Here is a 24,571-nt window from a genome sequence, read left to right as displayed (position 1 = left end):
ACCCTTCCTTTCAAACATCCCCTTCACATTCCCGTTGGGAATCCAGGTGATGTGAAGACCAAGCAGCCCCCAGGCACTCTCCTGACCCTTCTGGCTCTCAGCACAAAGCTTATCCCATGAAGACACACTCAATTCCTTGGGTTCCTTTGGTCTGCAGCTCCTCTTTTTGGTGCATCCCCTCTTCCAGCCGAGATGCATCCCCATGGAGCTGCTGCTGTGCCCTCCATACCCTGCTTTGTCCAAGTTGGATGGGAGGAAAAATGGCCAAAACTCACCTAAATCCGCAGCAGTTGGTGGGTGAAAGTGGAGCTGGGATCAAAGCCAAAGGAGCAGCTGGTTCACCAGCACCAGGGCTTCCTGATGATGCCTGAGCTGGCCTGGCTTTGGATCCGTGCTCAGAACCACTTTGCTCTTAATCCTGGTTAATCCTTTGGGCTACTGGGTCAGAGCTCTGGCAACGACTCTGCCTTCGCCTTACATCTTGCCTGGATCAACATCCAGCATCAGCTGCATCAACGCACTGAGAAGGGCTTTATCCCAAGCAGCAGCTCAGAACCTGAATGACTGAAACATCCTCAGCTGGAGACAGGCACCGTGACTCCAAGAAACATGGACCCGGTACAAGCAAAGGCCTCTTCAGGAGCCAGCTCTCTTCCCATCTGCTTCCTGGAGGCTGTGTAACAGCTCCCAGATGCTCCCGATGTGTATCCACATGGAATATTGTTTGGTATTTACTGACAATTACCTTGGGGGTCTTAAAGCTGCACTAATGGGAAGCTGCCAGGGGGTGGGAGGGGGGGAGTTTGGATGCTTGCTCAGTCAGGGGGGAAACAGTTGGATTTTGGAGAACTTTGGGGCTGGTGCTTTGTGCTTGGGCCCGATTGAGGTCCTTGACCTCCAGACCCAGCTTTGGGAATGGAAATAGAAGTAAATCCATTGGAGCTGATGGTTTAAAAGGCATTGACCGTGTTCCCTGTGTGGTGTGGAGCGCAGAAACGCTGATTTAAGCAGTGATACAGGGGCTGTGGCATCCCTGTGCAGCTGAGCACGGGCTCTGCTGCTGGAGCATCCTTTTGCATCCTTTCCCCAAGCCTGGCAGGGATGCTCAGCTCTGGTCTCCTCCTGGAGAGGATTTGGTTCCTCTTGGGTTCCTTATCCTCACACTGGGTGGGTAAGGAGGAGCTGGCAGCCTCTGTCCCCTCATTGCAGGGGGTCCTCATAGGGCAGGAGTGGCTCAAATCCCTTTGCTTTGGGACACAAACGCCTCCATCCAGGCTGATCCTTCCCGCCCCACCCCATGTGCATTGAAAGCAATGAGCAGGATGTCACAAAACCTCAGGGTTTAACCCCAAATCCCCACAGCAAAACCCTCGATTTCTTGCTTCCCCTTTTCCTCCTGCACAAGCTGGGGGTGGGAGGCAGAAGCTTTCCCTCTTCTTTGGGGCTAAATCCCAGGGTTTTGGGGCTGGCGCTGCTCCATTGTGCGGCAGGGCCAGGCTCTTCCCATGACAAAGGGCCTCTGAGCTCCGCCAGCCCTCGGAAGATGCTGCTGGAATACAAATCCAACCCTCATCCCGGCTTTTGCCGAGTCAGGCTTTTCCCAAGCCAGATGGCTCCTCCTGCACCCCTCCTTTACATCCAAATCACCCCAAACCACGGAGAAGCAAGCAGAAAGGGCTGGCTGCAAGCCGTGGGTATAAGGAGCTGCTTGTTTTACCCCAGCAGCTGCTTGGATCCTTCCTTTGTTTTATGCATTTGGAGGGTTTTTTTTCCCTTCGTGTGGGCTGTTTCGAGGCAAATTCCTTAAAAAGGAGAAAAACAAAAAAGCTGGAGCGGCCCCAAAGCGCTGGGAAAGGTCAGGGGCAGACAAAGGAGGAGGGACGCAGCCGCAGTCCTCCTTAATCCCCAAAACTCTTCCCTGCGGAGGGGCAGGATGGGGCCCGCAGGCTGGGAGCGGAGGATGGAGCCCAGGCACCGTTCCGGAGGTAACCGTGATCCCGACCTGCGCCAGGGTTGAGATCCAGGTAGATCCAAGCGAATCTGAATGGATTTGTTTCAATTTATTTCCTCCTCAGTCTTCTTCTCGGGGGTGGGTTTGGATCCGGATGGGACCCCAGGGCCACGGCCCCATTGCACCATCCCAAAGGCAACAGCAGCATCAAAGCGTGATGCTCGCGTGGCTCCAGCATGGAATATCACAGGGTTTGGGGAGTTAGAAGGCAGGAATAACCCCTTCAGTCAACGCGATGCAGCCCAACAGGCTCCCTCTGGGAGTCTGTGCAGAGCTCGGGCTGACAGTAAGAGCGTTTCCAACCTGGATGCATGGGATGGGGCGTACTTTGGGACCCCTGTCCTGGCACTGGGGACGTGGCATCCGTTGCGGTCCTGGTCCTCGGTGCCAGCAGCAGCGCGTCCTGTACGAACCCGAACCCGGAGCCGGAACCGGAGGGGTCAGGGCTGGAGCATCCTTTGGGACCCCAGTCCAAGCTCGGGCGGGGGGAAGAAGGACCCGGTCCGGGGGCATCCTCTGGGGTCCTTGGGGACGGCGCTGCCGGGATGAGCCGGGAGGGGGGACCCGGGATCCCGCAGCCCCGCCCCGGCCCGGCCCCACCCGCCGAGGGGCGGCCCCATGCGGGCACCGGCTGCGGAGCGGGACCGGCACTGGGTGAGTGCGGGCGGGGGATCCCCATCCCCATCCCTATCCCCGTTCCCATCCCCGTCCCTGTCCCTGTCCCCGGCTGTGCTGAGCCGGACCTGCCCCGAGCCCTGTCCGCAGCCGGTAGCAGGCGAAAGCCGCTGCGCCTCCCCCCGGGGCAGGAAGAGGGGGGCATCCGGTCCCTTCTGCACCCACCGACCCCCGTGGGCATCACCGGGGTCCCGCAGGGACCCCCGAGCAGCCCAGTTCCCACCACACCGGGATGGGAGCCGCCAGCTCCCTTCTCATAGCCCACAGCAAGCCGCTGGTGGCCACCAACGCTTCCCAAGGGGGTCCAACCTGCTGAGTGTGGCCAATGGGCCCCTTTGCTGGTCCCCAAGCGAGGTGACACCCCCCGTAGCATCACCCACCGGTGGCTCTGCCACCCCTCACCGCTGCCCCGCTGTTCCCCGTGCAGGACGGGGCTGGAGAACAATAGTGGAGTGGAAAACAATGGAGCTGCTGCACCTTGGCGCCTAGGGATGCCGGACGGAATTCCAGCTTCAAAGTAACGCCTTGGGCCGGAGCCGCGGCAGCGTCAGGTTGCGGGAGCATCTGTGGAGCCGAAGGATCTGGTAGGACGGGGTGAGAGCGCTCGGTTGTTCCACATCCCATGCAGGGGCTCAGTGTTCCAAGGGGGGAATCGTTGCCTCCGGGTGATGCTTTGCTGCCGCGTGCGTTGGGGTCCAGGCACCACTGGGCTGGTTAAAAGCCACCCGGGATGCAGGAAAGCACCAGGGGTTGTGCAGGGGGAGCATCGCGGCCTCCCCCGGCAGCGGGATATTCCCACAATCCCTTGCATGGCCGGGGGGGAGCAGGGAGATGCCAAAGAGGCAGTGGGGATGCTGGCAAAGCATCGGGAAGGGGCCAGGAAAGCAAAACACCCCTGAAAATTGCTCCTTTCTTTGTAGGAACAGGGAATGGTGCCCTTTTCCTGCTGAAAACACAGTGTTTGGGGTTGGTTTTCCTATACTTTTGGTAGGGTTTGGGTTGTGCATCTCCCCAGAGCTCATATAAGTGAGCTCTCGTCCCTGTTCCATGCAAGGTGCCTTAAGCATGGCCAAGCTCCCTCTGGAGCTGTATGGATATGGGGAAGGGCCTTGGGAAGGTTGCTTTTAGGGAGGGGAATGAGCCTGGGGCCCATCAGGCCTAAAAAGCTCCTGTGGGAGCAGCCATTGCCTCGTGTTGGAGGGCAGAGAGGGCTGAAACCCTGCTGCCACGTGCACAGGGAGGAGAGATTGGATCTGATGGGGTTTAAAGGCTCTTTGGGAGGCAGCAATGGAGGGAATGCATCAGCTCGGGGTGGGGAAACTGAGGCAGGAAGTGAAGACAGCGCCGAGCAGCGGAGGTTGAGCAATGGGCTGAGCAAATCCCATGGTTCCAGCCCTTTTATGTTGGCTTTTCCCAGCCTTTTCAGTAGCCCATCGGGGGCACGGCAGTGACTGGGATCTGCCCGGGGATCCCCAACCCCTTCCACACCCAGGCCGATGTTCTCAGGACCCAAATAAGGAAGAATTTGCCCCTTTCTTGCTGCTCAGAAGGGGATGTGGTGACGGAGTGAAGGTGGTGGTAAACAGGAAACCAGGCTCCTCAACGCAGAGCAATGAACCTGCCTTTGGGGCTCCCCTTCAGCCCAACGGGAGTGTGTTTTCCCAGCTGGATTCATCCCATCATCCCTTTAGAGGGGACCAAGGCTTTGGCTTCACCCCTTTGTATCACCACGGTGCCATGGGGTGACCCCCCCCCTGCAGTCCCAAAGGCTGTGCTGCTGGAGGGGGGCGGTTTTCACCCATTTGGGTATTTTTGGCCCCATTTTGCATGTGCCAGGCAGCCCGTGTCTCATTTCCCCTCCCTTGGTGCAGCAGGGCCTCAATGGGGACTTCCCCAGAGCTGCTCCATCCGCTTTCAGGGGCACCCACAAGCCAGATGCTCGTTTCTGCTGTTCCCGTACCTCCCATCAGGTAACCCCCAGGTTCAGGTCCCTGCAACACCCACCCCAAAACTGGCTCCAAGTCCCCATTGCTGAGGGTTGTTATTGGGGTTATTCCTTGCCCCTCACTACATTGAGGTGCTGGAGTGGGGCCGGAGAAGGGAACGGAGCTGGAGCAGGGCCTGGAGCACAAATGTGATGGGGAAGGGCTGAGGGACCTGGGGGGTTCAGATGGAGAAGGCTCTAACAAGGGGTCAGTGGTGGCCTCGGCAGTGCTGGGGAAGGGTTGGATTTGATGAGCTCCAAGCTCTTTTCCAACCTGGTTGATCCCATGGATGCTCAATGGATGGATGCGGCGCAGGAGGAGGTCGGTGCCGCTTTGCCATGTGGGATGCTCCCCCGGCTCCTCAGGAAACCCAAAGCCTCGTCAGCTTTTCCGCGTGGGTTTATTTAGGCTCCGGGTTTCTCTTCTGCTTTCCCTCCCCGGGGCTGGGCCCATTTCCTGCCCTTCCCCTGCCTCCTTCTGCCCGCTCAGACACCAGCTTTGCTTTTGCCACCTCCTCCACGGTGACACACAGCAGCGCTGCTATTCCCTAGAATCCATGTGCTGGGAAGCATCCCAAAGCGCGGGGCACGAAGCAGGAATCACCGTTGGGTTGAGGTTATGGGGCAGGTCCCTCCTTGGACACAGGTTTTAGCGCACGGCCTTGCTTGAGTCATTTATCCTCCTGGATGTCACTGTGGGATGGGGTTGGCAGGAAAACAGGCTTGTTTCCCGGGGGATAGGGAGGAAGCGCGTGGTGAGGAGGGAGGGGGGAGAAAACAACAACAAATGCTCTTCCCTCGCCTTGGTTTCTCCTTTTGGGATGAGGGAAGAGACCCTGGGAAGATGAAAGCCCGTCCGTAGGAGTTCCCACAAACACCCAAGGAAAAGCACGGCCTGAGATGCCCTTTCTCATCGCTCAGAACCAGCCCTGATGTTGCACTTCCAAGTCTCTCCAGTGCCTTATTCCCAAAGCCTGCGAGCGCCCCTGAGGCTTTCACATGGAATCTCGTTTTAATCCCACTTTGGAGCATCCACAATCACCCTCATGCTCCAACCCGGGGCCGGTCCCAAGGTGGGATTTTGGGAGGGGGGTTCCAAGAGTTTATAGAAGAGAAACCAGGATGTTTTGGCCCTGGAGGGAACAGCATTGTTAAAACCAAGGTGACGGAACCAGCCCTTGTGCCTGCTGATCCGGTAGGATGCAGCTGCTGATCCAGTCGGATCCAGCTTCCTTATCCAAAGCTTTGAAGCAGAACCTGAGTGAAATAAAGGCAGAAAAGGGACAAATCCCACTGCCAACCTCCCGCTTCCAGGTCTGGCATTGCCGGGAGGCATCTGTGGATGCTCCAAATGCAAATGCCAGCGTAAGCGTATCCCCGCCGGTATTAAATATTCAGTGACTTTGCACCACCTCTCCCCTTATCTGATTTCCCCTCCCTCATTCCCATCAGTTTTCCCACAGGAGCCACATCAAACTTCCCCCCCCCAAGCGGCTGCATCCGCCGGAGCCTGTTTCCCAGGAGCAATCCCACATCCCGGGCCCTTTATCCCTTTGCTCCCATCCGCATGGGCGCGCATCAGGGATGCGCTGTCGGGGCGGTTCACGCCGGTGCTTTTCTCTCCTCCCTCTTTGCAATTCAGCTCCCATGAAAGCAGAGCGGGAGGATGGATTACGGAGGCTGCGAGTACCCGGTTCCCTGCGGGAAAGACAAGTACATCTCCAAGTAAGATCCTCGGCAGGGCTGGAACATGGGAATAGTCAGTGCCGGGAGATGGGAAGTGAACTGCAATGTCTGGGAGGGGGATTTGAGCTGGGAGGAGTGGAGAGACCCCGGGGTTTAACTTGATTTGGATTGGAAAAGCCGTTTTGGGGCAAAAATTGGCGATTTCCTTTAAAACAATGGGGTTGTTGATGGGAGTTGGAGATGTTTTTTTTCCTTAGGAGCATGGCCAAATGCTTCTATAGTCCATGAAATTCATGGAGTTCATGAAATAGAGGTTTTGCTCTAAAAGTCCCTATTAGGAATTGCTCTTTCATTCTTTGGGAGAGGACTAAAATGCTTCCCAAGTTCCAAAGAGGATTTTTTGGGGAGATAAAGCAGCTTTGTGCTATTTCCCCCCCCCTCTTTTTACTTCCTCCAAACCCCAAATCCCTGTGCTTTGTGCTTCTTTATACCGGTCTGCTGGTGCTGAGCATCCTCAAGCCACCCAGCTGAGTTAGGGACAGCTTTGTGATGGAGCACCAGGGGCATCGCTTCCCGGGATTCCGAGCTGGGAATGGGTTATCCTTAATGATTATTTTTAATGTTCATTATTCATTTGCAACTGGAGCAAGGGTGAGGCTTCATCCGAGCCCAAGGTCAGGCTCTGGAGCGAGGAGCTGATGTGATGAACTCGCCTATGATAACTTGTGACTCCAGCATGACCCAAGGGCTTGGATGCTCCCAAAATACACTGCTTTTTCCAGCCTTGTGACCGCATCCCACAAGGTCTGACAGGTTTCCTTGTGCCTTTTTCCAAGGTTTATGGTTGCAGGGAGCTTCTCCCTCTAAGGGTTGACCCCGCAGTGGATACCCCCACCAAGGGATATCTAAAGGCAGCAAAAGACCCAGATTTGCCTCAGATGAAGCTGGTTTGGCTCCCCCAGCAGTGATGCGGCTTCATCACCCAGACTGACACTGGGAGCAGTTCCTGCTTTCTCCCACATTCCCACAATTCAGGGGTACCGCGCGGTGCTTCCAATGCCCCCCCTTGCTCCTCCATATCTTTTCTCAGCCTCTTCCCCATTTTTCCTCCCAGAAATGAGCTGCTTTTACACTTGAAGACGTACAACATCTACTATGAAGGACAAAACTTGCAGCTGCGGCACCGGGAGGTAAGAAACCCCCTTGGGGCAGGCACCCAGCAGCCAAACCCCAACGGAATTGGGTTGGATTCCCACTAAAAGCATCATTTCTTGGCACTATTCCTTGCTGCTTGTATCTCGGAGCCTGAGCTGCCCGTCTCTCGTGCAGGAGGAAGGAGAACTCATCGTGGAGGGGCTGCTGAACATCTCCTGGGGCTTGCGGCGACCCATCCGCCTGCAGATGCAGGATGACAACCAGCGCATCCGCCCGCCGCCCTCCTCTTCCTCCTGGCACTCGGGATGCAACCTGGGAGCGCACGGGTGAGCGGGGGGGAGAAGAATCATGGAATCAGGGGAAAAAAGAGGGGAAAAGGGGGAGGTTCAGCTTTGCTTGTGCAGGTTGGGTGCTGGAGCTTGCAAAAAAGGCACTTTCGGCCTTCAGCATCCCTTCCTGGGAAGAGCAGTTGGGATAAGAGCTTCCAAAGGGGTTTTTGGGAGCAGAACAGGATGGGATTTGGGACTTAACTGGATGACTATTTGGGATCCAAATTTGGATGACAGGATGACTATCTGGGATAACTAGCTTGTGCTGCAACCCTAAGGGATGGTTATCTGCCAAATCCGAGGGAGAACAGGCTGCTTCCATCCTGGAAACAGCAGCATGGGGGCTCAAAGGGGAATTTATCCCGGTTCTCATTCCTGCTGCAGCTCTTTGCTAACAGGACATCCATCATCATCCATTGCCAGGTCCGTGCTGAAGCCCAGCACCTTGCCAGACATCCAGGTCACAGATGCAGAGGCTGTGCCAAACACAGATGCTCCCCGGAGCTGTGCAGGTGAGCCGGGCACGGATCCGGATGGATTTGGCTGGGAATTGGGAGCAGCTGCTTTATGCTCCAGTTTCATTGGAGAAAACAGGGATTTGTCTTCTCCAGCAATCGTGTCCCCGTTGTCCCCCAGGTTCCTTCCAAAGGGATTTTGCTCAGGGAAGGGATGCGGTGAAGAGGAGCTTGGGAAGAAATAGGGGGATGGAGCAAAAAGCCTCGTGGGATCATGGGGAAAAGGATGTCGGCACTTCCCCTTCCCGGAGGCTCTGCTTTTAGGGAAGAAGAATAGGGCTGTTGGGAAGTTCCGTTGCCATGGGGAAGTCAACACTGCTGCCAAGTGTTTTCCCCTCCCTGGTTTCTCCTCTGTATGGAGGGGGAAGAGCCCATCCACTGGCGCTTCGTTAACCCCTTGTTTGGAGCACAAGGCAGCACAAGGTGCCTCACCAGCAATTCCCACTGGGGAAACCGGCTTTATGCGTTTTTCCCATTAAATCAGGGCACTTTGCAGGTGTTCCTGGCTTTTCTAAAGTGATTTTTTGGGGGGATGGTGATGATATTTGTATGGAAATACACCCTGCAGACACAGAAGAGCCAGCCGATCCTTCCAGCTCCGGGATGCTCATCCACTTCCCAGCTTGGGAAGTGCAAAACTCATTGACCCATGAAACCCTTTGCCCCGTTCTTCATCCTCCAGCTTTTCCCCTTTCTCTTTGTGATCTCTCCATGCACAACACTTATTCCCCCACCCCTCTTAATTCAAGCTTGCCCTGGTGATACCCGCACCGCGTCGCGCCATAGAACTACCCCAGCAGCTATCTGAGCCCGATGACGTTAATCCTCCACCAGTGCATAAGAAAGAGCTCTTTTATCCCATTTCTTCCTCCAAAAGCCTGTTCAAATCAGTGCATAACGTGCGTGCCCGGCTCCTCCTGAGTGCTTCGTCACTGTGGCCTGTGGTGTGCATCTGGAGAGGAGAGATTTGTCTTGCTGCAGACATGCTTGGAATGAAAACATCCAAGCTTGAGCCCCAGTGGTTCATTAAAAATGGATGAAGAGCTGGTTTATAATAATCTGGAGCCAGGCCAGTTTTCACACAGAGATCTGAGGCGCTGGCCTCGTTTGTCTGTTCCCATTAAGGGAAAAGAGAAAAAATACAGAAGTTAGATAATGAAAAAGCAAGTAAAGATGCTCCAGCCCCTGGGACAAGAGGCTTTATCCAGGTGGCAGCCTGGACTTAAGCAGTTCATTAGGAATTAATGGTCTCCTGTAAGAGAATAAACCAGTAGCTGCCATGGTTTAAACCGGTGGGTTAAATCTGTGCTGCGCAGTCCCACACGTGCATCCATGGGGGGATTCCCAGCAGGGAAAGGCTCCTCAGGGCTCTCCACCGACCTCATCTTTTCCAGGCACCAAATCACAAGGGGAGGAGACGCCGCAGCTGATGCGGACGCGGAGCGACGTTGGGGTCCGGCACCGGGGCAGCGCCCGCACCCCCAGCGAGCAGCGGCGCATCCGCCGGCACCGCTTCTCCATCAACGGGCACTTCTACAACCACAAGGTGAGCCCCACGCTCCCCAGCACCGATCCCCGCGGGAGGAATCCAAGGTTTAAATGGGCTTTGCATCCCACAGACGTCCGTGTTCACGCCGGCCTACGGCTCCATCACCAACGTCCGCATAAACAGCACCATGACGACCCCGCAGGTCCTCAAGCTGCTGCTCAATAAGTTCAAGGTACTTGAGGTATCCTGCCCCGATGCTCCTGGGATGCTCTGCATGGGGGGATTTATATCCCGTGGATACCCAAACGCAAGGGCAGAGTGAAATAATGGGGTATATTCTTTAAAGCTGGGGAAACCCCGGGTGGAAATGCAGCCCTTTAACAGTGATTTATGGCTCCATTCAGATTGAGAACTCAGCGGAGGAGTTTGCGCTCTACATTGTCCACACCAGTGGAGGTGAGTGTCCAAAACCCGCCCGGTGCATCCGTGGCGAAGGCCCATCACACACTGGGACATCCATCGGTGCTTTTGGCATTGCAGAGAAGCAGAAGCTGCGGGGCAGTGATTACCCCCTGATCGCCCGCATCCTTCAGGGCCCCTGCGAGCAGGTCTCCAAGGTCTTCCTTATGGAGAAGGACCAAGTGGAAGAAGTCACCTATGATGTGAGTTTGCCGCACGGGATGGGCTTGGGATTCGGCTGGGGCTGGAATAGGGGGTGGATGTAGTATCCCAGCCTGGTTTGGGTTGGAAGGGAGCTTAAAGCTCATCCAGTTCCAACCTCCTGCTTAGGTTTGCTGTGAAACCAGCAAGGTCTCAGATGTTATTCACTAAGAGCAAAGCTCGATTTAGCTTTCTGGAGCCATTTATTTCTATAGAAATGAATACACAACCTTCCCTAAATAAAAAGTCCATGAATATTAGCCACAAATTGCTGTTAGCTGCCCGCTCTTTCCATACAGTGCTTCTAAAAGGCTTTTCGGGCACTTCTGCTCTGCTTTGAGCCTGCGTTTCCCTGTGAAAACTCCAAATCTGATGGCAAAAACCTTGTCCTATGCCTAAAGAGCAGCTTTAAACCAGGAGCAAACGCCTGCAGGCCTGTTTTACCACCCCAAATGTGAGCACAGAGCAGCAATAGCTGCACAGCCTTGGGCATAATTCGTACCTTTCCTGCTGGGAAACGCGCTGCGGGGTGGGAATGGCTCGGTTGTGCCATCTGCCGGCTTCCTCCCACCTTCCTCCTCAAACCAGAGCGAAATGAAGCACTTTTGGGGGGTATTTGTGCTTAAAGAGCGCTGTTTGCACGGGCTCGCCAGGAGAAGGAGTCAAGTCTTGCAGCCAGGGGGTAAAGCAAATGAAGTTTATGGGTGTTTTGTCCCCTATAATTAGCCGGCTGCGTAGGGAAACGTGGTTTCATTTAGGGTTTGTTGCGAAAGGCAATGGGGGTCCTTGATTTCCCCAGTTAAATCAGGGGAGATGATTTATTTTATATATATATCTCAATTATATATGTATCATATTTATGTGTCAGATATATATTATTCAGATGATGCTGAAGGGTGGGTGCATCGCCCTTTTCATGGCCTGGCTTGGTGTTCCTCCTCCACCCAGGTAGCTCAGTACATCAAATTCGAGATGCCCATTCTCAGAAGCTTCATCCAGAAGCTGGAGGAAGAGGAGGATCGTGAAGTGAAGAAGCTAATGCGCAAGTACGCCGGGCTCTGTTACATCAAGGGGAGATGCTGGGAGTTAAGGACATGGTTGGGGGGTTATTGTGGTGCTGAGCATTCATTTGCACAGCTGTTTATCCCTAATCCGTGCATTATTCCACGGTTTTCTTGGCTTGATGCTGCAAAAATCCTCTTTTCCCTGGCCTTTGCCTCTCCAGGTACTCCATCCTTCGGCTGATGATTGAGCAAAGGCTGGAGGAGATATCCGAAGGTCCGACAGCGATGTGAAGCGCTTCACCAGCTCCAGGTTGCATTGCACCAAGAGCCGTTTGCCTGCAGGATGCACTGTACCAAATCCCAACCCCGTGTCATTCCCGGAGCTCTCCCAGTGTCCTCCCGGATTGCTCCGGCTCTGAGCCAGCCCATCCTCCCGTGCCTTCATCTGCGCAGCATCCTCGGGGGGTTCCTCATCTCCAAATGGGAGTTTTCCCAGCAAGGCTCTGGGCATCTGCAGCCAAAACCTCAGCTCCCTGGAAATAACAGGGAGAAAAGAAAGGAAGAGGAAATCCATGAGCAGGATGAAGCCACTGAGGATGGGGACAAGCAATTCTGGGCTCTGTTGGAGGATCCTGGCTTCAACGGTGCCCGCGTGGGGCTCCCTGCTTAGAACCCACCCCTTGGTGGCAAGAGCACAAATAATTCCTCTTTTCCCACCTGAAAAAGCACATTCCTATGGCAATAATTCGCAGGTGACAGGAAGCTTTTGTAAATGGAGCGGATTTTAACACTTTTGCTGCCGAAAACGAACCTGGGGACTGAGGGTTGGATTTACAGCAAAAGAGTAAAATCCTGGTTTTTTCCCAGCACATTCCCTTAACCTGCATCCGGTCTCTTAACCCCCATCCTGCTCCTTTCTAATTTGCACTAATGTTAGGGAAGAAAAAGCAACCCACGGTGTCAAACCTCTCTGGTAGCTGTAACATGCCAAATAATGCTCGGGGGAATGGCGGGTGGTGAGGAGCATCTCCCGAGGGATGCTGTATGGAAAGCAGGAGGGGAGGCAGAAATAGAGGGGTTTATTCTCTACGTGGGTTTTGCAGCACATTGTCCTGGGCTCACCGGGACCAGGCCTGGCTTTGTTACCCCCATCACACCTGGAAAAACCTCTTTCCTCCCGGGCTAAACCAGCAATATCCATTTTATACCTCGATGTGAACTAAAACTCGTGACTTTCGCCCTCCTTTTGAGTTTTTTGCAATGCATCTTTGCGAGGTTTGGGGTCTAATTTTAATGGTACCTTCTCCACCTTGAACACGTCGATAGGGAAGTATTGTACAGCGAGAAAAGCTTTTTGTGTGTGTGAAGGATGGCTTGGTTGGGTAAGAAGGACACAAAACATGAAGCAACTTAATACAGAATGAACCCCTCCCGAGTTAGAGCCTGGTTTGTTCAAACTAAAGCACTTTGCAGGTAGAAGTGCTACTGAAATGGGCTCTATGGGGACCAGGAGCCATGAAAGGGAAGACCAAAACATGCTTGAATCCCAATGGAGTTTCCCAAGGGAAAATGCTCCCTTTTTGGAGAGCCACAACCAAATTGCTGGAGGATTTGGGGGGGGGATATTGGGCTGTTGTAGGGTTTAGGGACTATTAGTGACTATTTAGCCCCATGCACCGTGGTTGGTGAGCTCCATCCTCTGGCTATTTCTCTCCCATAAGGTAAAACTCACCTCTAGAACACCTCTGTGTTTCTGAGCCTGGTTTCAAACACACTGAGGGCTTTATAGCTGATGTATGAAGGGGTTTTTGCCCCTTCGAGCCTGAGCTCTGTATCCCCAAGGTTATCCCCATCCACTCTTTGCTTTCCCCCCAGCGTTATCCAGCCCATTGAAGCCCATTTATCCCTCCCTGCGCAGGAGAGGGATTCGAGTGACGCTGGCTCCGCCTATCAAAGCTTTATCCATTGGGAAAAGTGAGTCGAGCTCAGCAGGCACAGACGGGAAGAGCGGCACAGGGTGCACGGTAAGGGGCAGCTTCCTTGGCATGCAGCTGAGGGATGAAAAGAGGAGGAATTGGGTAGACAGCAAGGGGGGAAGTGGAGGGTTTTGGCACGCACTGGAGCTGGAGGTTGGGATGGGGAGAGCAGCCCATGGGGGCACCTGCTTCAGCAACAGGCTTTTCCCTGGGTTGTGATCCATAGGTTTGGATGCTGTAGAGGAAATAAAGAGGGGGGAAAAACAGGAAGGAAAGCAAATCCTCACATCTTAAATTGCACAGAGTTTGCTACCCAGGTTTGCGGTGGTTCAGAAGCGGCGATGCTGCTGCAAGCAGCTGGAAGGCGATGCACGCTTCTCCAGGCCTTCCTTACTAATGAACCACATTAACTGGAGACTCAAGGAAGAAAATGAGGCAAATTAATTGATGAAGCCCTATTTTTATGTTTTCCAAGTGCTGGATTCCAAAGGGGGGGGGGGGGGGTCAGGCCTGGCACCTTCTAGCAGGGGCCATGGAAGGGAAACGCTGACACAGGGAAGCTGCGGCCAGGGGGGCTCTGCTTGTTCAAAAGGCTTTTGTCAACACAGCTCCTGCTATTTCGGGGATGGTTTTGGGGCCTCGATGGCTCAGCAGCTTTGGTACAATGAGCCTGTTTGCTGAGCTGCTGGCTGGGGGTGCTGCAGGGTGGGGGACGGGGTAGGGGGAATCACAGCGTGATGCTCCTGCGCATTGAAGAGGGGTGGGAAAACAAAGGTGCAGATCGGGAAGTCACAGAACCATGGAATGGTTTGGGTTGAAGGGACCTTAAAGCTCATCCAGCTCCAACCCCTGCCACAGGCAGGGACCCCTTCCACTGGAGCAGCTTGCTCCAAGCCCCTGTGTCCAACCTGGCCTTGAGCACTGCCAGGGATGGGGCAGCCACAGCTTCTCTGTGCCAGCGCCTCAGCACCCTCACAGGGAAGAGCTTCTGCCTTATCTCCAACCTGAACTCCCCCTGGTTTGGGTGGCACAAAGCTGACAGCGCCCATTCTCCATAGTCATTAAATATATAGAATATGGTAAATATGTGCAATAATACATAAATTATATTAATTGTATTGTTGAAAGCTGGGCTGGATCAGCCTGGAGAAGAGAAGGCTCCTTAAGGGGAGACCTTCGAGCAGCTTCAGCGCCTAGAGGGTTGGGAGAGGGGCTTTGGACAAGGGCCTGTAGGGGCACGACAAGGGGAATGGCTTTAACCTGCCCGAGGGGAGGCTGAGGTGAGCTCTGAGGCAGAAGCTCCTCCAGGTAGGGATGGAGTTGGATGAGCGTTAAGCTCCCTTCCAACCCAAACCATTCCACGGTTCCATGGTTATGAGCTGCAGGCTGGCCCGACCCTTAGGCAGCAGCCCCATGCTCTGTGTCCCTGCCTGTGCCCCCTCCGCAGGTCGGGCAGGATGAGGCCCCGCGATGCCTGGCGCTGGGCGGCCCTGCTGCTCCTCTTCCTCTTCAGCGACGTCTCCGGCGGCCGCCGCGGCGGCGGGGCCAGAACCGGCTCCCGGGGCGGAGGTGGCGGCGGCGGCGGCAGCAGCGCGGGGCTGCGCGGGGGCTTCCGCGCCGTGTCCCGCGGCGGGGGCACCCCGGGCCGTGGCTCCAAGGTGGCCGGGGCCATCGCGGCCGGCGCTGCCGCAGGGTACGGGATGGGGCTGCTGGGGCGCCCGCGGCCGTCGCGCCTGGGTCACGGCATCCCCGCAGCGCGGCAGCCCGCGGCCGCCAGTGGGTTTCATGCTCCGGGTTGGCCGGATCTGGGTGTGAAGAGGGGACCCCCCAACAGAGCCCATGGGGACCGGCGGGGTGGCATCAGCCCCGTCTTGCTGCTGGCCCCCGCGGCCTGCTTCGTGAGCCATGGGCTGCAGCGCTGACTCCAGCAGGCTGAGCCCGTCGGGGTTCCGCATGGCTTCCCTGGGAGATTGGATGTGGCTTGGGGACGTGGAAGAGATGCTCCTTGGTTCCCCTTCTTCGGCGTGATGGGACCCTGCTGGAGCTGGGCATCCGTCCCCGTGCCGGTGGGGCCACCTGGATCCTGCAAACCCCCATCTGGAAGAGGATGTAGATGGGAAGTCCAACCCTTCACGAATGCATGGATGTTTGCGGCTGGAAAGATGCTGGATCAGCCCCGCCAGTGCTTGGTTCTAGTTTCTCACTGCATGGTTTCACCAGAAACTCGTCCTTTCCCCCCAAAAGAGTGCTGGGACTCAGTGCATGGGAGAGATGTGGGGCTTGAAAATGGACCTGTCTGCCTTGCAATAAAGTTTGGCCTTGAGGCATCCTCTCCTTTTTTAACCAAATCCATCGTGTTTAGCACCAGGAGCAACCTGAGGAAGAGCCGCATCTTTGAGGGATGCTTGCAGGGAGGGACCAGCATGATGCTTGAGAACAGTCGTCCCGTCCCATCTCCCTCCCCTTACCTCATCCCATCTCTCTGGCTTTGATAGGATCAAATGACCCAATCTTTAGCATCCCCTGCCCAAAACACGCCCAGCTGTGGGGCTGACTCTTCCTCAGGTGCTTTATGTTTGGCAGAGAGGATGCAAACCCTCCCTGGGCAGAGCTCAAAAGGAGCTGTGAGGGTTGCTTTTACTTCCAGCATCTGCATTTGCTTCTCTAGTCCCTGTCTTGAGTGCTTAAACCTTCCCTAAAAGCTGGTTTAGCTGCGGCAGCTCAACCATTGCTGTAAGCAAAGGAAGTAAACCAGTGCCAAGCACAGTATTAGGAATCCCCCCAAGACCTGTGGGCAGCCACAATCACCAACAGGTAAGACACTCACCTTCAGAGCCTGGATGTCTGTGAGCGGGTTGTCTCCCATTGGAATTAAAAGGGTTTTGGGGTTATGAATATCCTTATCATGGCATGGTTTGGGTTGGAAAGGACCAATTCCAACCCCTTCTTCACCTCCCCAGGAGAGCAGTTGCGCCAGGTCTTGTATCTACCAAGGGGTAGAAGGAGGCCTGGCTGATGCATGTTCATTTTCTGGGCTCTTATACAACACTTTCTTATACGTTACAGAAGCTGTTTGGCTCCTGAGGGATTTAACAGCATTTTGGGTGCAGGTGAGCACAGGATTCACCTGAGGCTGATGCTCTTATGGCTGCCCAAGTAGCTGTGATCCCTCTGCTGGCTTAGGGACAGCTTTTGGGTTGGACAGATCCAACTCTTCCCATAACAGCCTCACGGGTTCTTACAATGTCCTTGTTTAAAAGCAGCAATGAACCTGGCACAGGCTCCAATCTGCCTTTTCCCACCATGTATTTTGCATCCCGACCTGCGCAGGTTATGCTTCGATGTCCAGACCCCAACACCAGCATCCTCCGCTCATAGCCCTGATGTGCAGCCCGAGCTCAGAAACACCACAGGCATTATCCCACACTTCCTCGGTTACAATCCCAGTTTTCCCTGTTTATTCCCTCCCGCTGGTGTACAACACAGGGCTGGGTTCAGACGGGAGATGGTGCTGTTCGCTCAGTGATGCATCTCCTCTAATCCCCACACCGGATCAGACGCAGGGATGAAAACCAACCTGGATGAGGTTTTAGGCCCTTGCTTTGCATGTTAAGCCTCCAAATAACACTATTTCTCCTCCAGCTCGCTGCAAACTCTCCACCTGGGCACCAAAAATCCCCTTTTTGCAGGTTTTTTCCAGTGAGGAAAAGGTATTTGCTTGCTCTGCCTGCATGGGGGATGCTTATATGTGGGGATGAGGGATGCAAAGTGCCCTGGGATGTGCAGTTTGGAGGAGGGTATAAAAACCAACCCCCAAAATGTCATTGCATTTGTGCTTTGGGGTGTATTTATTAGCAGCCTGGTAAAGCAGAAGCACTTCCCACCCTCTCCTGCAGCCTGAGGGCAGGGCAGGATATGGAGTGTTTAGTTAATTAATACAGAGCAACTAACTGATCTAGCACAACAGATCACTCTTAGAGGACAAGAGGGTTCCAGGGTTATTGGATCCAAGCATCCTTAAAGGACATGAGGATGTGGGCCATGTCCTGCTTCAGTGCTTCCAGGGCCAGGAAGGGGCTGGGGATTGGAGCTGGATGAGCTTTAAAATCCCTTTCAATCCAAACCAGGCTGGGATTTTATGCTCTAGGAGAGCTCTAGTTCTCTGTTACGGACTTTTTAGGGTTTCCTCTTAGCGAGTGAGACACTTGCACACAGGAAGAGCCATCTATTTAGTGCTGAATATCCCTTTTCCTTTATTTTTTTGGCCAAAAGTATGTAAAAGAGTCACATTTGGGGATTACCTGTGGTACCGCTTAAAGACCCACTTCTTCAGCATCCTTGTGGCAATAAATCACATCCTGCACAGGCTCAAACCAAACAGGTCTAAGACTTCATCTTGAGCTTAAACTTGGAGCTGAAGGGTCCAAACTCTTCCATCCTTTTAATTCTAATTTTTAACTTAGAGTCTAATGCACACAGATAGTCATCTGATGGGGATGCTGGTTTAGGTACCAAGGAGATAGATAGGGAATTCTGGCAGTGTTAAGTAGGGCTTGAGGCTTCACGTGAAGTAGGTTGGGCTTAATGCCATGAAACAGCAAATGTAAAAACTCCTTTATTCGACACAAAATAGATGGGGTAAATACAAGGAATAAATGGGGGTTGGCTTTCTATGGGGAGAAGAAGCCCCTGGCCCCAACCAGCGCATTGGCTTTAGTAGAAACCGTTTGTTGGATGGTAGCGATGGCATTAGTAGGAGCAGGGGAGGAGAAAGTTAACTGAAATCGCGGGTTTTAGGCCAAATTTGGTGCTGAAAGGGAACAAAAGCGCCCACAAACAGGGTGAAAAATGCTGCTTCTGTCTGTGGGGAGGGCCGGGAGCTGTTTGCATGAAGGAGGCTGACGTGTGTCTTGGCTTTATCCGTTTTAATTTGTACCAGACGTGGAACACTTAGAAAAGTATCAGAACAGCACAGTTCAGACATGCACCGGGATGGGTTTACAAAACAGCCGCGTATCACAAAGTCCGCGTTTACCCCAAAGCCCTGCTTCTCTGGTGAATACCCTGAAAGATTCCTTTCCTCTCTATTTTTATGTGTGTATATATATATATATATATATTTATTCAGCTTACATCAAGGCGAAAAATGAGTTAGGACGGTGTCATTCAGTGCCTCGCAGAAAAGTACACGAGAGATACTCAATAGAACTCAGGGTCACGGGTTTGACAAGCGCAACTTTAAGGATGCTACAGGTTCTACACAACCCAGCATCGACCTAAACACCAAAAGCAGGAATTTTACCCATAAATTACTTGCAAAATGTGGGGTTTTTTGAAGCATCTCCCATCCCAGGCTTGGTTTTCCCGATGCTGTTTGCTGTAGCCACGTGATTCGGCCGATTTATGTTTCTTGCTATGTGCTTAACCCCCCTAAACATCCTTTTTGCTGTATTATAACATCCTTTAGGTCAAGGTACCGAAGTGCGAGTGTGACTTGTCACCTATAGCACATCCACAATAGCTTTATCTTGGGCTAGACCACAGCAAGGGCTCCCACCTTGGGGCTTTTAGGGGACATTCAGCAGCACTTTTTGCCTTTAGATAGGCTAAGAAAGACAATGAGGCTCAACCAAAAGCAAAGCGGAGCTGGAGGGGGTCAACCAAAACCTGGCCAAGGGCTGCAGCCTTGCTGTGGAGGAAAACAACCAAAAATCACTTTTTTTCTGTGTGTTGCTGCAGGGGTATTTGCAGCATGCAAGGCGCGGAGCGGGCAGGTCCGTATGTACACAAGGAATGGCGGGGCTTGGGATTAAAAGGTGGGAATTGCAACCTGGCAGCTTGTTGCTTGAAAACCCCATAGCTGACCCTCCTAAACCCGCTGTGGGGTATGGATGGGTGCAATGCCACGGGTGCATCGGGGAAAGGGGTCTTGGTGGCAGTGGGGTTAAGGGGATTAGATAAAACCCTGCTTGTCAGCAAAGAGGATCTTCGGAAGCGCCCTTGCAGAGACGCCAAGGACCGGGTGAGCTCCTCTCTGCCCAGTCCCTCTCAGGATGGCCCTGAGGAGGAGGAGGTGGTGGTGAAGGCCTTTTCTTTGGGCATCCAGCTCCATCACTGTCCTGCCACACCAGGGTGGAGAAGGAAAGCTTCATCCGGTTGCCTAACCCGGAGGTGATGGGGAGCATTGGTGCCCGTGTGCCCCAGGGGCTCTTCACCAAAGATGACCTTAAGCAAGAATAAGGGAGTTCGGGGGTCCCCAAAGGGACACGGGTGACGTCTCGAAGCTGCGGGGTGCATCAGTGCATGACGAAGAGGGTGAGGAGGAGGAGGGCGGCGAGGGAGGCATCGGCAAGATGCAGCCGGATGCCGGAGGCCAGGCGGTACTCGCGGTACTGCTGGATGCACATCTCCCGGATCACCTTGGTCACCACCTTGGTCTCCAGCTCCGCCTCCGTTTGGTTGGTCGCTGACCCAGCCTCCGAGGCGTTCTTCTTGACAGCGGGTCCGATGTTGTATTCGGTCACCGTGATGTTAAAGCAGTCGGCGACAAAGACGTCCTGAGACACGGGGCTGCTGTAATCCTGGTAGTAAACCCGGTTGGGGTAGCGCGCCGAGTTCTCGTTCCACCACCGGTACTCATCGGGGCTATCAAAGCGATAGTGCATCCCCGACATGACCCGGCCCATGGCATAGCCCCCCAGCCCTCCCACCACAGCACCCGCTGCCGCCGCCCCGGCCACATGCTTGAGGTTGGTCTTGGATTTGGGGGGTTTCCATGGTTTTTGGTTGTAGTAGCTTCCTCCGCTCGATGGGTTGTAACCCTGGCCCCAGCCCTGGTTGTGGGGGTAGCCGGGGTTATGGGGGTACCCTGGGTTGTGGGGGTAGCCCGGGTTGTGGGGGTACCCTGGGTTGTGGGGGTAGCCGGGCTGCCGGGGGTAGCTGGGCTGGCGATGGCTCCCCGTGCCCCAACTGCCACCACTGGGTTTCGTTTTGCCCTTCTTGGAGAAGGCAACATCGGTCCAGGAGCCGAGGAGCAGGAACACCAGGTAGGAGGTGATGAGGAGCCTGGCCATGGCTGTGGACACAAGGACAGGCAGTGTTAGGGGCAGGAGGCAGAGACCCTCCTGTGAGCATCACAGGCTTGAGGCTCCCTTGCTTGTGCTTCATATAAAACACAAATTGTTGCATTTTTTTCTAGTTGCAGGGTAAAGAGATTTGGATTTAAATGTGTATTTATCATCCTCAACCACCTCTGGTTTTATATATATACACACATATATAAAGTATTATATATATAAAATATATATACAATACTTTTTATATATTATATAAGGTATTATATATAATCACAGAATGGTTTGGGTTGGAAAGGACCTTAAGATCATCCAGGTCCAACCCCCTGCCACAGCTAGGGTCACCTCAAACTAGAGCAGGCTGCTCCAAGCCCTGTCCAGCCTGGCCTTGAACACTGCCAGGGATGGAGCATTCACACACACACACACACATATATATATATACACATATGTATGTATCCCCAACCTCCCAACACATCCTCTCCTAGTAATGACAGTTTTAAAGTAGTGGACGAAAAGCTTTTGGGAGAAGTGCTTCACTTGGTTGAGAGGTAAAAAAATCCACTTATTAAAGCCTAAATCTTCAATTAACTATTAAATCCTAAACTTCAATCCTCCCCTATCCAATTGGATAACTGAGATTTCTGCTGTCTATGAACAGATTCATCCCAACCTCCAAGCTTTAGGGCACCGCAAGGAAGGCAGCTCCCAGCTTTGCCTTGGAGGGTTGTACTTTTGTTCCCTGAAGAATGAAAGCCAGCATGTTTTTTTCCCAAATCCCTGTTTATGTGTAACAGACCTTAACCAAAGAACAGCAGGGTTTGAGTTTAATGTGTCTACCAATACATGCTTACTCAGCGTTTTGCTGCTGGCATCCCACGGGCATGCCAGGCATCTCCTACATTAGCTGGTGGGCTGACAAGGATGCAATCCAATTTCAATGAGTCGTTTCTCTCCCTGTGGATAATCCTGCCTGTATAATTCACACCAGGTCTGCAAATCCTTTGGAAGCACCTTTGGAAAATACCTCCCAAGCTGCAAATTCCCTTTGGATTCCTCCCCACCACACCAAGGAGCGTTGAATTACTGTTACCCTCATGCCTAATATGCGAGCCCAGTGATAGCAAAAGGGTTTTGTGTCCTGCCTGAGGCTGAGCAACCACTTATAAACCCTCCTGTGCATGCCAGGATGCTGGGCATGGAGAGCAAAGCATTCCCAGCATAGCGCGGGTTGGCATTTTGCAGCATCCTCGGGTGCTTCGGATGTGCTTTCTGGCTCATGTTACAGCACAAGACAATTAAGGGTTGGGTCCTGAGTGGGGTTTTTTTGCAGTAACTAATGGACCAGCTTCTTGAAGAGTCACCACTCAACCCAGAGATGAGTTTAATGCGGATAAGAGAGGATGGTCTCTTGTGAGATACTGCCCTTAACAGCATAAACAGGCAGAACATTAAGCCAGAACCTCTTCTGTTGCACCTTTGCTATGGTTTTATGGTCCCTAAAAAGCAAATTATTGCGTTCAGATAAAGATGCTTTTTCTCTCCTACCCCCCCAAAAAAAAAATCTGTACTTATGTCAGGAAATGTTTGAATGGGGGTCCTTTAATGTCGGTGTTTTGATTGGGTGCATTAGCAAGAGGCTTAATTAAAAGAGCATCATCCCTTGTGATGGGGAGGAAAGCCAGGCTTGCGCTGCCTGCTCATAGGAGTTTTGGGTACAAAACCCACCCACTTCCAAGCAGGTTTTCTGCTCCTATCTCCCTACAGCAACCACCCATTGGGAGCCAGGATGCCAAAAGACATGACAAAAACTGGGACGGGCAAAGGCTTTTTGGGCACTCACCAAAAAAATATAGGGAATAGGGGGAGGAAAAGCAGCAAATCGGCCTTTTTTTGCTGTTTGTTTGAGTCCCCGCAGTGAGTAAAGGGGAAAAATGAACCCCTGGATGAAAACGTGTTATGGCAAAGCCCTGGAGGATACTCCAAGCCTGGCAGCACCGGCCTGTTCCTCTAATTGTCTTTATAGAGATGAGCCCCGATGAACAGGGCAAAGGCTTATTTGGGTTTGCACTGCTAATTACTGCGCTGAGCTTTGCCCTGGCTAAATGTGGTCGCTTATACAAACCCCCTGCTCATGATGGGGTACCAGGGAGCTGCCTCCTCGGGCTCAGAGCTCGGTATTTACAGCGTGATCATTGTGTTACTATTGAATTCTATTATCAAATGGCTTCGCAGAGGTGTTTTCCCCCATCTCTTTTTAGCTTTCCTCCCCAGTTTTCCCCTCTCGAAATCGATTCAGGTGATTCATACGGGAGCGATTTATGCCTCGGAGAACCAGGGGAAGGCCAGAGCTCCTTCAGGGCAGAGAGGGAAGCGGAAAATGGAGGGTGCGAGGAGCGATCGCAAGCAGCAATTACGTGCGCAGGGCTGGCAAGGAAGAGGCTTGCGGTTGGGAGGGGAAAACCAGCACCCTGGTGCCAAAATAACAGCGGAAATAACCTTGTTAAGGTGCCCGGGGAAGGGGGAGAAATGAAGGGAAGGTGGGAAGATGCTCGGGAATGGGGGCATCCAGACCCTCCTGGTGATGCTGGGAGGCTCCGGGCTTATGGGGGGTGAGAAATCGGGGCTGGGGCTATGGGGAAAGGGGGTGCAGGCTGGCACATTTCTCGGCTTTAAAAATCCACATCCTCTCTTGTTATTTAACCCCTTAATAACGGGGGGAATGGTTCTGGGCCAGTGGGAGCCATAGGAAAGCACAAACCCCTTCGGATAGCTCTGGGAAAGGCAGCAAGAAGCGAGGTCTCACCAGCGTCAGCTTTGAATCAGCCCTGAGTAAACAAGCCCCAGCAGAGCTCCATCTGTTAAGGGGGACGCTGCCTTCAGAGCCTATTTTTAGGCAGCGATGGCAGGGAGAGGAGGCAGCCCCCATTCCCTGCGGGGTTAAAACCTCCCTCACCTCCGGATTTATCCCCCCCCAAAACCCCCTTTTCCCCGGCACTCACCGGCTGCGAGCCCGTTGCTTGCTCGGGTCGGGATGATTCAGCCTCAGCCACAGGGCTACGGGGAGGAATAAATAGCGAGAGGGAGGAGCTGGGTTCTGCGCAGCCCAGCGCTGCACGGCGCGGGCAGCATCCGTCCGCCTTCCCTAGGGAATACCGCAGCTGGCGTTGGGGTTCACCCCACATCAGCCCTCCCGGCAGGTATGGGCAGGGGAGGCAATGCCGGCGACCAAAGGGGTGGCTGGAAAACGGAAAACCGCGCGGATGGTTTATCCAAGGAATATCAACGGGATCAGGAGGGTTTGGGGGTGGTTTGGAAACCTCTGGGTGGAGGCTTTGGGAGAGGAAAGGATGCTGTTGGCAGCTGCAGCTCCAAATCTGTTATGCTGTGAAATAGATGCTCTATGTGTTGGTGGATAGGAAATTCGACCAGGTTCAGCCATACAGGGGAAAGGATGGATCTGCCTTCCAAGTTTGTGTCACTCCAGGGGAGTAAAACTCCCTCCTGTGTAAACTGGTTGTGCTTTATGTTGGGGTGCCCCAATATTTCATGGGGGGAACATCACAGAAGGCAATAATGATATGGGATGCTCACGGCAAGCTGCGGGTTTTTAGCACCCTGTTTTGGAGGGTATGTGTGGCTGCAGAGACCTAAAGGGGATGGGGAGTTTTCCCATCCTTTAGGGTTAGGATGGGCTATAGGAAACAGGTCCATGGTGGTTGGGAGATGCAAATAAAGCTTGAAACTAATTGCATTGGGGCTCACTTTTGCCTGGCCATGCAATATAGCCAAAAATCCTTCCTGAGGTTTTGCTGCCTGGAATAGCCAGGTACCACTGTCCTGGTGATGCTCCCATCCTTGGACCACAGAGCACATCTGGCCATAAAGAGGATTTCCACCCTGCTGCTCCATGTGCTTGTTTATCCATCTGGCTGGATTATGTTAACATCCTCGTCACAACAGTATCTGTCTGGTAGGGAAATGGGTTGTGAATATTCATTTCTGGTGGGGAAA

At 53.6% G+C, this 24,571-nt stretch overlaps 2 protein-coding genes across 2 annotated transcripts; one reads left to right on the top strand and one right to left on the bottom strand.

Annotated features, from left to right (window-relative positions):
* The first annotated feature begins 1,443 nt into the window (after nucleotides 1-1,443).
* RASSF2 (Ras association domain family member 2) lies at nucleotides 1,444-12,943 on the top strand. Its single transcript, XM_057402507.1, has 12 exons — nucleotides 1,444-2,024; nucleotides 3,114-3,280; nucleotides 6,313-6,395; nucleotides 7,471-7,546; nucleotides 7,686-7,837; nucleotides 8,264-8,352; nucleotides 9,750-9,901; nucleotides 9,975-10,076; nucleotides 10,249-10,300; nucleotides 10,385-10,506; nucleotides 11,453-11,550; nucleotides 11,730-12,943. Exons 3-12 carry the CDS (start codon nucleotides 6,337-6,339, stop codon nucleotides 11,797-11,799), a joined length of 972 nt encoding a protein of 323 aa, XP_057258490.1. The 5' UTR covers nucleotides 1,444-2,024; nucleotides 3,114-3,280; nucleotides 6,313-6,336; the 3' UTR covers nucleotides 11,800-12,943.
* Nucleotides 12,944-19,167: 6,224 nt separating this feature from the next.
* Nucleotides 19,168-23,649, bottom strand: PRNP (prion protein). The gene is made up of 2 exons (XM_057402512.1): nucleotides 23,560-23,649; nucleotides 19,168-20,559 (listed from the first exon to the last, which is right to left on the bottom strand). Exon 2 carries the CDS (start codon nucleotides 20,555-20,557, stop codon nucleotides 19,781-19,783), a length of 777 nt encoding a protein of 258 aa, XP_057258495.1. The 5' UTR covers nucleotides 20,558-20,559; nucleotides 23,560-23,649; the 3' UTR covers nucleotides 19,168-19,780.
* Nucleotides 23,650-24,571: the final 922 nt, after the last annotated feature.

This window comes from Pezoporus wallicus, unplaced genomic scaffold (assembly GCF_028554395.1).
Source record: "Pezoporus wallicus isolate ANWC-B61680 ecotype Strahan unplaced genomic scaffold, APGP_CSIRO_Pwel_v1 contig_2348, whole genome shotgun sequence".
NCBI lineage: Eukaryota > Metazoa > Chordata > Aves > Psittaciformes > Psittacidae > Pezoporus > Pezoporus wallicus.
This window is presented reverse-complemented; position numbering and strand designations above follow the sequence as displayed.

Excerpts from the sequence above, each read along its gene's own strand:
- RASSF2 (XM_057402507.1), top strand. The coding sequence starts at position 6,337 with ATGGATTACGGAGGCTGCGAGTACCCGGTTCCCTGCGGGAAAGACAAG. Across the intron at positions 8,353-9,749 it reads TGCTCCCCGGAGCTGTGCAG|GCACCAAATCACAAGGGGAG; the intron begins GTGAGCCGGGCA and ends CATCTTTTCCAG. Across the intron at positions 10,507-11,452 it reads TGGAAGAAGTCACCTATGAT|GTAGCTCAGTACATCAAATT; the intron begins GTGAGTTTGCCG and ends TCCTCCACCCAG.
- PRNP (XM_057402512.1), bottom strand. The coding sequence starts at position 20,557 with ATGGCCAGGCTCCTCATCACCTCCTACCTGGTGTTCCTGCTCCTCGGC.